Source organism: Vombatus ursinus, unplaced genomic scaffold, assembly GCF_900497805.2.
Source record: "Vombatus ursinus unplaced genomic scaffold, bare-nosed wombat genome assembly UNPS02014847.1, whole genome shotgun sequence".
NCBI lineage: Eukaryota > Metazoa > Chordata > Mammalia > Diprotodontia > Vombatidae > Vombatus > Vombatus ursinus.
Window position 1 is genome coordinate 6,922,546 of NW_020954625.1, and position 14,897 is coordinate 6,937,442.

The 14,897-nt window shown below is 39.2% G+C and overlaps 1 protein-coding gene across 1 annotated transcript in view; it reads left to right on the top strand.

Annotated features, from left to right (window-relative positions):
• Positions 1 to 995: 995 nt before the first annotated feature.
• CTNNA3 (catenin alpha 3) overlaps positions 996 to 14,897 on the top strand; it is a 1,857,428-nt gene continuing 1,843,526 nt past the window's right edge. Inside the window, exon 1 of the mRNA XM_027840655.1 lies at positions 996 to 1,094. Within this exon, the coding sequence (XP_027696456.1) occupies positions 996 to 1,094 (99 nt within the window). The remainder of the gene's footprint in view (positions 1,095 to 14,897) is intronic.

The window sequence follows — 14,897 nt, forward strand, 5'->3', positions numbered from 1 at the left end:
GTCTCTCTCATTAGAATGTGAACTCCTTGAAGGTGCACACCATGCTTTTGACTTCTTTTGTATCCCCAGGGCCTAGCACAATGCCTGGCACACAGTAAATACTCAATAAATGCTTATAGACTGACTGCTTAAAGAGGCTGCAGTGTATCAGTTATAAGGGGCTGCTTACAAAAAGTGGTGTGAAAGGTATCAGAGTGGTAGATGGTCACAAAAGGAGAGTCTGCCATCTTGTAGGCAGAGTAAGAGATAGCCAATGGAGAGGTTCCATGTTCTGGTAGCATTATTGCACTGTGAATAGATCTAGAAGAAGGTTCTCAGCATGGAGAGTGGACTTCCTATGGTGGATTTCCAGGAAGACTTAGACAAGAGGCATGGAGGGGCTGTGATCTGCACCTTTGGAGGGAGTGCCCACTTGGATGATTTATGAACTTAATGGAACCGAAGGTGTAAAAGTTTACACGTTAGAGAAAATGAATGCTTCCCCTTCTCCAGGGGTGTCCTGGAGCCAGCCCTAACTGGCACTGAGAGCTGATTGTTAAATTTTCAGTGTGAGAATTTATACCTTTGAAATAAGCAAGTGTTACAAATAAGGGCTTGATTTATTATTTTATTGAATGTCTAGACTTTGGAAAGTGATGAAGAAAATGTCAATGTAGATTAAACTTAGAAGTATGTCACAAGTACATTGCCTTTCCCAGAGAACTGGTTGTTTTTACCATTTACCAACACACCCTTGCTTGTGCCTAAAATAACTTAGGGTGGGGCTAAAATCATGGAATGCTCTGCCTCTTCTTTCTATTAGCAGGTACATAATACACATTTGTTGAGTTGGGTTGAATTGAGTTGAGAGGGTGGAGCTAATGAGAAAGGGGTGCTACCATGAAACTTGATCATCTCTATGATTCTGCCTAAGCTTGGCCCTGTCCTCCAGAAATTATTTTGACTCACTTATAATTGTGTGTGTGTGTCTATTTTTGTCCTTATGCACAGGCAGCATGTCAGCCGAGACACCGATCCAACTGAAAATGAAACCCCAGGACCTCCAGATCCAGACACATACAGTGGAGAAGCTATTAGAACCTCTCATAATCCAGGTAGGAAGAGCATAGAAATCACAAGGCATGCTCATACCTGGGGAATGGAAGGAGAAGTGGGCCAAAATGGGCAACAGAATGATAAAATATAGTTACTTATGTATGTGAACACACCATCTGAAGCCATCCCCTCCCTTTGAGGCTATACTATATTTTAAGGAAGGCCATTTTATTTTAAAGTATTTGTATCAATACTTTAATGGGTCTGTGGTCTCATCTATGTGGGTAAGTCATGCTAAAGTTCAGAAAGCCACACAAATTTGCTTTCTTTTCCTATATAACTTTGCCCATATCCTTCCATCAATATTCTACAGAGACTCCACACATGCTATTTTATGGGAACCTATCAGTGCAACACATAGGCTGTCCATGTATGTTTTGTGATCAGAGCTAGAATCATGACAGAACCACTGGAGTTCTACCCTGTGTGGTAATGTGGGTTGGGGAAATTCCTCCTGTGGGACCACAGAGCTTCCCTGGGGGAAGGATTATTTCAGCCCCACTTGTTAACAGGAAAGCCTTACTCCCTCTCCCTAGCCCTCAGGGTGCCTCCCTTCTGTCCCCAGAGCTTCCCAGGGAGTCACAGAAACACAGAAGGGAAGGGAACTCAGCAGCCATCCAGTCCAGCCCATACCAGAATCGAACACTCACTATGCTATACCCAATAGGCGGTCATCCTACCTCGGCTTGAAGGCTTCCAGAGAGGGAGAACTCACCTCCTCTTGAGGCAGTTCATTCCTCTTTTGGACAATTATAATGTTAGGAAGACTTAAAAAGATTACGTTTGTCTCTTTGCAAGTCCCCTTCTCCACCCCAGCCCTCCCTCTCTACCCTGTCATTTCTCCAGGTTTTGCCCTCCGTGACCAAATGGAGCCAGCATAAAGTCTATTCCACATGACCACACTTTATATATGGAAGATAGCCATCATGCCCCTCCCCCAACCAGGTCTTCTCCAGGTTAAACATCTCCAGTTGTTTTAATAGATCACTATATGCCATGAACTTGAGACCCTTTACCATCCTGCTCAAGACATTCCCTGCTTTCCCACTAGAGCCAATAGGACTATGAACTCAATACTAACTCTCTTTCCAATGGCCATTCTCTTCTACTCTAATTTCCACTTGCCTCTGCACAGCTCTCCTATTGTGGTGCTGAAAAAAGATCACTGGCTTTAGATGAGAGAACCTGAGTTCGAACCCTGGATCAGTTCTTTCAAGTCATTTCTGGTGTCAGGACTTTAGTTTCCTCATGTGTAAAATGAAGGGGTTGCACTAAATGCTCCTACAGAAATTTCCTTCCAGCTCTAAATCGATGGTGCCAGATCCCTTCCTCTCACACTTCTTCCATTGCCTGGTGCTCTCTGAATCAGTGAGGCTGGTGACTTTACACGGCCCTCCCTCACTTAAATCCAATTCACTTGCATGTCATGGCATCACCTCCCTCATGTCATGGTCCTCTTTGAGAATGAAAGACAAACAACAATAACAGCTTTCTCTCAAAGACACAATACCTCTTGTCACTATCTGCAAGGCTGACCTCTCCTCTCACCAGAAATGACCACACCTCAGGGCACACAAGGCCAGAAGGAGAAATTCTCCTACTCCTTGCTCCCCACTGCCACTCTCAGAACTACCTTCTGTCACTTTTACTCAGTAACTCCCTCTACAGTGAATTCCATCTCATCCAGATCCTTTTTGCCATCATCTATAATCCTCTAAATGGTTGCCTATCCTCCTGAATAAGTTTGGCACCTGGCTTACACTCTTATCTGCTCTGACTACCTTTGAACACCTTGGTTTCCCAGTTCCTTTACCTCCTGAATGCTCACAATTTCTGTGTCCAGTATATCTCAGCCATATACAAGAGTGGCTCCCATATCAGTTGAATTACCTGGAATTCCTGGAATTATGACTCTTTCTTATTCTTGCTATATTACTATCCTACTTCTTTTGCAGATCATATATTTAAGCAGAATTTCTAAAAATTGAATCATAATACTGGAAAATTAAATTTTCCTATCTTCTTTCAATGAGTTCAATCAAAGGGGATAATTACATCACGGATTTAGAGCTAGAAGTGACCTTAATGGCCAACACCTTGATCCCAGGTGAGGAAACCAAGGTTCAGAAATGGCTCATGATTACACAGTCAGTCAGAGGGGGAATAGAATTTGAATCCAGGATTTATGACTCCAAATCTAGGTTTCTTTTCACTACAGCATGTCAATGATGTATAATACATTATTATTCTATCCATCAAGAACTCTATGATTTCAAAGCACCTTATGATAAGCTCTTTTGTAAAAATGAAGAATCCTTATGTAACACAAAACTCTTCAAATTCCTTATACTGTATGTCAACATTTTGTATAATGGGAAGTCAATAACTATGTATTTTCATTTTTCACAGATGTGGATTCATTATACTTGTTAAACACATCTTCAGTACTGTGTTATTGGGCATGGAGTACTTACACTTTCCATTGAAAATTGGTAATGTTCTTTTTGTGACAACTTTCAAAATGGCAGCCCCTATAAATTAGATGAAGAGGATGATGCTAATAATCATCGACATTTCTATAGAGTTTTAAAGTTTCGAAAGAACTTTGCAGGCACCATCTTTCTTGAGTCCCACAACAAAATGTGTGGATTCAGTTTTTACCATCAGAAGGATTAAATCAATTGAATTTGTTGAATATTGACTAGCGGTATTGTTAGTAGAAACTTATTCGCTGTAAAGGAAAAACCACTCAAGCTCCAAAGCATGTGACCTGCTCATGGTGGGTCACTTATGCCATCTTTGCATAGGAAGGCTATGATCATAGAGAAATATATGTAGTCCCACTCTTGCCTCATGCTTGAGGTAGTTTTTAAGCCTATGGAAGCTTGTGCTACGTAGAGGCTATGGGGTAGACATGATTTCTGATTGAGATACTTCTGAGCTTCAGGTGCCATGTCATACCTGCACAAATGGAGAGCTAACTTCTTTGGGTTCATAGAGATGAGACAGAAAGACAGAGGGAGAGAGAAAGGAAGAAATGAGGAGAAAGAGAAAGCAGGGAGAAAGAAGGAGAGAAAAAGGAGGAGGGGGAGGGAGAGACAAAGAGAGCAGGAGAGAGACAGAGGCAGAGGGAGAGGGAGTGAGAGAGAGTTTGAGAAGGATGAGATGCAAGCACAAACTTTTGAGTGGTAGATAGGATATCTTCCTGGAACTGCAGACATCTTCCTTGAGCTGCAGAGTTGGAGGGGAAGCTTATGAATCAGGTCATTCAGTTGACAAAATGCTAACTTACTCTGATAGTCTTTTTAAAAATGATTTAAAAAAGATTTAATATTAAATACGCATGCAATCAATCAATTAGAGGCAATGTGACGTAGTGGCTAACGGGTCCAACCTTGCAGTCATAGTCAGAAAGCTCTGGATTCAGGTTCTCCCTCTGACATATACAGGTTGAGTGATCATGGCAAAGCCACTTAACTCCCAGTGGAAGTTTCCAACTATAGCTGAATGAGTGGAGTCTTCCCAACTCCCTCATCCCACCTCAGCAAATAATAGCAATACAAACACACACACACTCACACACACACGCACACACACACACGCACACACACATACAAACAACTAATTATACTTGCTTTTCAACAGTTACTCAAATGTAAACAGTGCATAAATGTAGTAATTTCTGTCACTCAGTTTTCATGTGTATTATTTATCCATTCATTCCTATTTATCTTTTCTCCCACTTTGTAGGTAGCATGCACTCTCTTCTGTTTCTACTCATTTTGCTTTGCATCATTTCATAAAGACCTTTCTGTATTTCTTCATATTTTTATACTGGTTTATCTTAATTCCATTCTAGTTCTATAGTTCATTACATTACTGTTCCACACTTTATTTAACCATTCCACTTATTATTGGCCTTTAAGGTTGCTTCTATTTTTTTCTTTTTGCAATCAATAATTTTTGCAATAAATAAGTCTGGCATAAAAGAAAATCTTTGAACAGTTAGACATTTCTTTCATCATAGATCTTGATGCACTCAAGGAGTATAGTCCTAACAATGGAATTATTTGGTGACATAATATGATGATCTTTATAACGTTTACTGAGTGCCGTGCTGTCAGAATTGTTTTACAAAAAGATTCTGAGTTTTCAGTCCAATCAACATAAAGAGTGTGCCTATGTTTCCATAACCCCACCTGCATTGAATTGTTGCTTTAATTTATTTCTTCCAATTTGATGAGTGTGAGGTGGTACCTCAACGTAGTTCACATTTATATTGCTTTGGTTAATAGTGAGGCTGCACACTTTCCAAGTGATTATTCACCATTGAATACTTACTTCTTTAGCACAGTGAAAATTTATAATTTGGTCTGTGTGGTTTAAGGTTATTTCATACTTCATGGGATCAGTCAATCAACAAATATCTAGTAAGTGCTTATTATTTGCCAGGCACTGTGGACATATAATATGCAGGTGTATATAATGTCTAAAGTATAATGAATGAAACAGTCCCTATTGCCAAGGAGTCTACATCCCAATGGGGGAAGATAGGTGCATATATAAGAATATAGAATAGATTTAGAGCTGAAAAGGACCTTGTAAGGCACTTTGTCCAACCCCCTCATTTCGTGGACAAGGGAAGTTCAGTGACTTGCCCAGGGTCATACAGCTAATAAGTGTCTGAACCAGGATTTGAACCCACTTGTCCTTACTCCAAACCTTGTGTCCTATCTACTATACCACTTTAACTCTTCACTTACATGTATACACGCTGTCTACTCTAATCCTTGAGGGCAGGGACTAGTTCATTTTTGTCTTTGCACCCCCAGGGCCTAACAAATCACCTGGCACACAGTAGTTATTTAATGAATTCTTGTTGTTGAATTGAATAATGGTCTCCATTTTTTTGCTGATATTAAGAACTGCAACAACTTAAATTTAATATTGCCTTCACATAAAATTATTATCAAACACACATCTCTGTTTCTTTGAAAATTCACAGCTTTCCCCATCATCTTCCAACTTACTCTTTGTAGGGGTTACTGAGGTCTCACATTACGTTTGATCCCTTATATTTCCTCTGGAGAGGTTACTTATCACCTCAATGTATGACTCAAAGTCAAAATTACATTTTAATCTTCAGAGTAATTGGTAATATGTCTGATTATGCCACTCTCTGACTCCTAAATTCATTTGCTCATAAATCTTCTTTCCATTCACCACAAGCCTTGATTTATCTTTAATCTATTTCCCCCTCTCCTTTGGTGCATAGGTAAATCATCAGGTCATTTGCATAGGTGCCCAGCCTCTGATATATTTCAATCATTGACTCCCATTTTCCCTATGTGATAACTTACACCATCGCATCCATTGGCAATAAATTCCTCCAATGGATCAGACACAAATTTTTTTTCTAGCAATTACATTTTTATTATTGTAACTATATACGTCTGTACTGTATCACTTTTAAAATCCAAGTTTGGCAAGGCAGACCAAAGTGGGTGTATTTCTACAGAGTTACCCTTAAAAATACATCTCTATATCTTAGCTTCTCTGATTAGCTCGAGCCATCAAGCACTGAAATTTCATTCTCATTCTAGTAAGCCACTCATCTTTATACAGTAAACTTAACTCAGAAAACCCTGTGAAGTAAGATCTAGGCTTCTAGGACTGAAAGAGACCTTAGGTAATTTTGTCAAACTCTCTTCATTTTTAAGATGAGGAAAGTGAGGTACAAGAGTTTAGGTGATTTGCCCCAGGGTATTGTTGCTACTGAGTATCAAGGCTATTTTATGCAACTTCTAGTTTACATGGGTTGAGAGAGCTTCCTCATCGAGAGTTCGCTGTATCAATGAAATCATAGATTGTGGTTAAAAAAAAAAAGCTATTGCCTTTCTCTGGTTGATGATCATGTTTTTACCTCTATCTCCTATAGACACTGATTTCTGTCCTCCGTAGGAACAGAGAGACAGGCTTTTCAAAGCCTGATTCCTTCCTTGTTCTTCCCCCTTCCTCCCCTCCTCCATCTCTACTTTAATTAGTGTTTTTGTTATCACATCTTTTTCTCTCCAAATTGCTTCCAGTTTATTCACTTATGTTGTATCTTTGGCTTCCTCCACTCACCCTTTGTCCACTAATGTCTTTGCTTTCCTGTATTTTCTTCAGATTGGTCTTTATTCCCTCTCATTCAGTCCCCTCAAATTACTTGTGAGATTCTTGATAGCTTTCATTATCTTTTCCTTTGTCCCTCTTCGGGGAGAATGCCACTAGTTCCTTCTTTCTCTTTTGTGTCCTCCAGATGGAGACAGTTGTCAGGTGCCTGAATGAGAGGTTGTTTGGGTGGAGTAGGACTGCATTTACTTAGGCTTCTTCAGTTTGGTTCCCCAGCTTCCATTTTTCTCTGCTTTCTTCTTTGGATTCTTTGTTGAGACTTTCTATCAGGGAGTATCTTGGAAGTTCAGGGTTGTATATGAAGTGGAAACTTTGAAGGCAAAGGATTCATGACTAACACTCATTTGGATGGCCATATGGAGAGATCTCTTATCTTTTGATGTGTCAGAGGACCACAGCTCTGCAGCAAGAAGGAATCTCTGAGGCCATTTACTCAATTCCCCCATTTTACAGAAGGAGAAACTGAGGTTTGAGGTGGTTTAGAGACTTGCCTAAAGTGACACAAGGAGTGAATTTTAGAGACAGGATTTAAGCCCAGGGCCTCTGATTCTATAACTGGTGCTCTTCTGACTGTATAACTTTGCTGTTAAGAAGTGGCCTTAGCATATAAATGTGATGAGATATAAAAAATGATGATGATAATGGTTTCAGAGAAACTTGTGAAGACTTAGACACATTTTTGACGCAGAGTGAAGTGAAAAGAACTAGAACAATCAGTGCATTGATAGCAATATGGTAAAGACAACTTTGAGAGAATTAGGAACTTTTTTTTTTTTTAGGCACTTGGGCTTAAGTGACTTGTCCAGGGTCACACAGCTAGTAAGTGTCAAGTGTTTGATCTGAGACTGGATTTGAACTCAGGTCCTCCTGACTTCAGGGCTGGTGCTCTACCCACTGCGCCACCTAGCTGCCCCAAATTAGAAACTCTTATTGGCATAATTACCAACTATGATTCCAGAGGACTAATGACGGAATGTTTTAACTACTTGCTGATAGAGAAGTGAAGGACTCAGAGGGCAGAAAGAGACATTTTTTTAAAAGATATGGCCTATGTAATTATTTGTTTTGCTTAACTACACATTTGTAACAGACTTTTTCTTTTGCTGTCAGTTGGGTGGGAGTGTGAGAAAGCAGATTTTTGCTAATTGAAAAAAATAAAAATTTTTAAAAAAACAAACAACAAAAAAGAAGTGACCTTAGAAATTAATGCAAAGAAAAATAGAATGCTGGGCCAATGCTCTATCCACTGCACCATCTAGCTACCCTGGAATGACTTGTATTCTTATAAAATTGATTCAGTTCTCTATATATTTGAAAAATGAGGCCCTTATCAGAGAAACTTGCTTTAAAAAATTCCCCGGGTTTTTTGCTTTTCCTTCGATTCTTGGCTACATTGGTTTTGTTTGTGCAAAACCTTTTTAATTCAACATAATTAAAATTATCTATTTTACACCCCATAATGCTCTCTGTCTCTTGTTTGGTCATAAATTCTTTACTTATCCATAGATCTGACAGGTAAAGTATTCCATGCTTCCGTAATTTGCTTATGGTACTACCCTTTGTATCTAAATCACATAATCTACTTTGTTATCTTCTTCTGTTTCTTGGGTGAGTTTATCCCATTCACATTCACAGTTTTGATTACCAACTGTATATTTCCCTACATCCTTATTTCTTCCCCTGTTTATCCTTCTCTCTCTTTCTCCTTTCATCCTCTCCCTTCTCAAAAGTGTTTTGTTTCTCACCACTGCCTCCCCTAATCTACCCTGCCTTCTATTAGTCCTTCCTTTCACTTATCCCTCTCCCCCACAACTTCCCTGTAGGCTAAGATAGATTTCTATGCCCAATCGTGCATATGTTATTCCCTTTTGGAGGCAATTCTGATGAGAGTAAGGTCTAAGTGTTGCCTGCCCCCTCCATCTTCCCCTCCACTGTAAAAACTCTTTTGCTCCTCTTTTATGTGAGATAATTGACCCCATTCTACTTCTCCCTTCTGCCTTTTCCCAGTGCACCCCTCTTTCTTACCCCTTAATTTTCTTTTTTGACTATCATCCCTTCATAGTCAATTCATAATTATGCTCTTTGTCTATATATACTCCTTTTAACTGCCCTGATAATGATAAAGTCCTTAGGAGTTACAAGTATCATCTTCCCATGTGGGAATATAAACAGTTTAATTTTATTGAATCCCTTATGATTTTCATTAAATATCAATTCCCCCCCAAAGGATTATACTCAGTTTTGCTGGGTGGGTGATTCTTGGTTGTAATCCTAGCTCCCTTGACCTCTGGAATATCATATTCCAAGCCTTCTGATCCTTTAATGTAGCAGCTGCTAATTCTTATGTTATCCTGACTGTGGTTCCATATTTGAATTGTTTCTTTCTGCCCACTTGCAATATTTTCTCCTTGACCTGGGAGCTCTGGAATTTGGCTATTATATTCCTGGGAGGGTTCATTTTGGGATCTCTTTTAGGAGGTGATTAGTAGATTCTTTCAATTTCTATTTTACCCTCTGATTCTAGAGTATCAGGGAATTTTCCCTTGATAATTTCTTGAAAGATGGTGTCTAGGCTCTTTTTTTTTTTAAATCATTGCTTTCAGGTAGTCCAATAATTTTTAAATTATCTCTCCTGGATCCATTTTCCAAGTCAATTGGTTTTCCAATGAGATAATCCACATTTTTTTCTTTATCCCATTCTTTTGATTTTATTTATTGTTTCTTGATGTCACATGGAGTCATTAGCTTCCATTTACTCAATTCTAATTTTTAAGGAATTATTTTCTTTATTAAGCTTTTGTACCTCCTTTTCTGTTTGACCAATTCTATTTTTAAGGAGCCCTTTTATTCAGTGAATTTTTGTACATCTTTTTCCATTTGACCAGTTCTGTTTTTTAGGGAGTTCTTCTTCTCTTTAGTGGATTTTTGTGCCTGTTTTATCATTCGACCTATCCTGTTTTTTTTAAAGGTGTTGTTTTCTTCAGTATTTTTTTCTTCAGTATTTTTTGTGCCTCCTTTACCAAGTTGTTGACTTTTTTTTTTATGATTTTCTTGTATCACTCTCATTTATTCCCCCGATTTTCTCCTAACTCTATTATTTGGTTTTTAAAATCTTTTTTTTTTAGTTCTTCCAGGAATTTTTTTTTGGCCTGAGACCAATTTACATTTTTCTTTGAGGCTTTCAAAGTTTGTGTTTTGATCTTCTCTGTTACTGTAGTAACTTTCTGTGGTCAGGTTCTTGGTTTGTTTGTTTGTTTTTCTAGTCTATTTCTTGACTTTTAAGTATGTTAAAGTTGGATTCTGCTCCTGGGATAGAGAGGAACTGTCCCAAGCTTCAGGTTTTTCGTACTGCTATTTTCAGAGCTAGTTCTGGGGGTCTGTAAGTTTTCAATTCTTCCAAGTAGGTGTGTTCTAAGGACAGGTGTGGTCACTGCTGTCTAGGCCTGTGCTCTGGTCTGTGAGTGATGACAAGTGCTCTTTCCTACCCTGGAACTATGTCCAGGTCCTTACTCCTGTTAGTGCCGCTCCTCTATCTGGAACTGCAGCCCAGAGCTGCATAAGGACGATGCAATAGAGTCCTGCACCTGGTGCCAGGAAAGAGTCCCTTGTAATCTTCTTCCGACCAGTTGTTTGACCCCCTTACTATCTGTGGGCTGAGAGTTTTAGAAGCTCTTGCCACCGATTCAGTCATGTCCAAGGCTTGCTGCTGGCTTGCCAGGGCCTGGCTTGTGCTGGACTATGCTTCACTCTCACCCCAGTGAGACAGACCCTTCCTGTCCACCTTTTAAGTTGTCTTAGGCTGGAAAATTGTTTCACCCTGTTTTTTGGGGGAATTCTGCTGCTCTAGAATTCATTTTGAGGCATTTAAAATTTTGTTTGGAGAGGAAATTGGGAGAGCTCTGGAGAGTCCTTGCCTTTGCTCTGCTGTCTTGGCTCTGCCTCTCTGAAGTTATTGTTTTCCTGCTCACAAACCTAGGATTTGCAAAGTCCTTACTAACTCTTCCAGTAAACACTACTGTGAGACCTATGAACCTGGACCTGTGGCCGGTAAACTTCTTTTTCCCTTAGAGAATAAAAACTTTGGACAGTATCACTAAAAAAAAAAAATCCGTGTGGTGAGTGCTTCAGAAATATTAGTCTCATCTAATAGTATTTATGGTCAGATTGTGTGTTTTGAGTTCTAGACCAGGGACTACACAAACTAAGTTTGTTGGAATTTGTGGAATTCACTTTTCCAGGGAAATCATTGGGATTCCCAATCATCGTTCACCAAAGAATACCTTGGTGGTCTCAAGAAGGGATGCTGGGGCATCAATTAATCAATCAATAATGATTTTTAAGTACCCACTGTGCTAAGTACATACTGTAAATAGGCTAGGGATAGGGATTGGATCTATAATTTTCTGGATATCAGGAGCTCCCACATAAGGAAACTTTCTTTATTGATGTGTAGGTCAGCGCCATCTTTAAAACTGATAGTCTTAAAGCATTTCCTACAGCACTGAAAAGTTAGGTGACTTGCCCAAAGTCATGAAGCCTATATGTGCCAGAGGCAGGTCTTGAAGTCAGACCTTCCTGGCTTCATGACCAGCTTTTGATCTACCATACCACACTAGGGATACAAAGACATAGCAATGAAATTGTTTTTTAGTCACCTCCTTCAAAGAGCTTACTTTTTATTGTGGAAACAATACTTACATATGTAAAAAAATAGAAAATATATTCAAGATAAAAGTAAAATAATTTTGGGGGCACTAATCCTGGTGGTGGGGATCAGAAAAGGCCCTGTGCTGATATAGCCCTTCAACCAAGTTTTGAAGGGAGCTGGGGAGACTAAACAAAAGAAGAAAGGAAGGAATGTATTTGGGATGGGGGTACAACCTGTGCAAAGGCATGGAGATGGGAAATAGAATACTGTATACAGAAAAAAGATCCAGTTCAGATCAAGGTAGCTCAGGATTAGGATCGCTGGTTCCACTTTAAGGTATTTTGCTCCACCAAATTAATTTTATTTTTATAGTTGGTAAACTGCGGACACAAGGAGATCTTGTTTACTAGCCATAGCAACCATTCATTAGTTATTATTAAAGAATATTAGTTACATTAATTTTTAGTTTCCATACAAGTAAGGCAGAAGTACCTTTTAAAAATATTGAAGTGATTCTGCAAATGGAATGAATCCAATTTAATTTGGACTTAAATAAAGCATCAACAGTGAAATCAATGAGACAAAAATGAACTTGAGTGAAACTCTATTTGTACTATCTTGCAATCCCGAGTCTCCCATTCTCCAAATCTTATTCACTTTGGGAGCTTGTTAGTTTGTTCTTGGCTAATGTTCTTGGTGGTCCCTCTTATTAATTCACCTCAATAAGCATTTACATCTCTATTATATTACTAGTACTGACCTAGCTTATATTCTAGTATGAAGGGAAGCAATATATATAAAAGTAAATGGGAAAGATTCAAAATAAAGTAATTTTTTTGTGGGGTGGAGTGCACTAACAATTGGGGAATCAGAAAAGTTCATTTGGAGGAGGTATCACTTGAACTAAGCCTTGCGGGGAAGTGGGGTCCTAAGAGAAAGAGGTCATTCTAGGCTATGCAAAACAACAGAGATGGGCCAAGAAATTTTATGTACTGGGATAATTAGGTAGAATAGTTTGGCTGGCTGGAGGATAGAGTCCATAAAGAGGAATTAAATACAGTTAGCCAGAAAGTCCAAGCCAGATTGAAAAGGGCCCAAGATGCCAAGCAGAAGCACTTACATTTTATTCCCCGCTTAATAGGGAGCCATTGGAGCTTCACGAGCAAAGGACTGACATGGTCAGCCTGCAGTGATGTCCAAGTTATGTTTTTCTGATGATATCTGCAATCTGCATGGGTCATTAGGAATAATTTCTGAAAACCTTTGGTAGTTGTTGGGGTCTAGGGTTGGAGGAGAGCAGGCTCAGTTTTTGGGGTACTAGGGCAGATGAGAAAAACCATTTGGTATTTGGTGATGTAATGCTCACCATCCCAGTATTGATTTGGGAAGTCACATCTTTGATCAGATCAATGATATACAAATGCCATAAACAGCTACTAGGAGAAGCTGGGATATACTTCTCCTTTAAGGTTGGCATCAGATAAGATAAATACCTTCTCCTATGACCTATGCATCAAGGTTGGGAGAGCCACCAATTGTGATAGAATATTGCTCTTGTGGGTTCACGGGCCTGACCAAGAAAGACTATTCCTATGAGCTTACACATGAGTTAGTTTGGCCTTTCCTTTTTGCTTTTTTCATTCTGGGGGAATGATAATTTTTGTTTCATTGATCTTTTTACTCTTCATTGAGTTATGTTCATAGATTTCGATGGAGATAGATTCATTTTCTCTCATTTCTTCTCACTCAGCGCTTCCTTGAGTTAATGTCCCAATAATGCCTACTTCTTGGCGTTTGACAAGCTCTACCATCGACTAGAATGATTAGTGCTCGCTGTGGTGTGGGCAGGTGATTGAATACCAACACTCGTGAACCTGTTTGTTCAGTACTTGGAAGGGCTTTCCCCACTCCCATTTGTTTGTCCAGGCCAAATTTTAAAGGAATTATTGAACTCATTTAGGAACCTCTGCAGCGTTCCAGGGCTTCACTCCATTAAAACGATGCCATCTGTAAACAGGAGCATTTGAAGGACCTCACCATGTATGGGTTGGGGGAAGCTTCCCTCTTTCATCTGGACTCTGCTGAACCACTTTCATGTCAAGGGGAAACATCTTTGGGGAGCGCACATTTCCATGTTTTATGGATATTAAGGTTGAGAAAGTCATAGAACAAAGTTACCTTCAGTTGGATCTTCCTAGGAAGCTGACATTTTGAGATGTACATGGAAGACAACTTGCCGGTTCCACTTTAAGGTAGCATTTTGCTCTACCAAATCAATTTTATTTTTATAGTTGGCAAACAACAGATGCCACAGGAACTAGTATTGTCTAAACCTTTTAGCTAATTGTATGACTGTGAAGATGAGGTCTGTTGTCAAATATAATTTAAAAAAGAATTGTTCCATTTTCATATCACCATTAGGGATGCCTTTAATATGTGTGAAACTTTTCATAAAGATTCTGTAGACATGGGAAAGTAGGCCTGTTGGTCAGTTGTTATTCTTGTCTTCTTTATTGACTTTTTTGGGTAATAAGGTTCATGATTCTTTCCCAAATGTTTGCTATTATCTCTGCTTAAAGGGCTCAATCCCTCAGTGCTCTCAAATTTGTATCACCTCTCCTGTTTATACTTGGTCAAGTGAAGTTATTCCTCTAATCTTTATCACCATATCTACTTCATCATCTAGCAATATAGGAACTGTGATGTTTTGGTCCAAACATAGTAGCTCCATTGTCCCTGAGGAGAGGGATGTTATAGAAATCTTCATAGAACTTTTCCATTTTTCATCTATTTATTTTCCTTTCAGTTTTATCCTTCAATGCTTTTGGGATGATTTGGCTTGCCAAGTGATTTGGGTCACTTGCCAGCCTTTTTGGAGATTTGTTTTCTCCTCCACTGTTTCTCAAAGGAGTTTGGCTTAATTGTTCCAAGTCGTGTGTGTGTGTGTGTGTGTGTGTGTGTGTGTGTGTGTGTGTGTGTG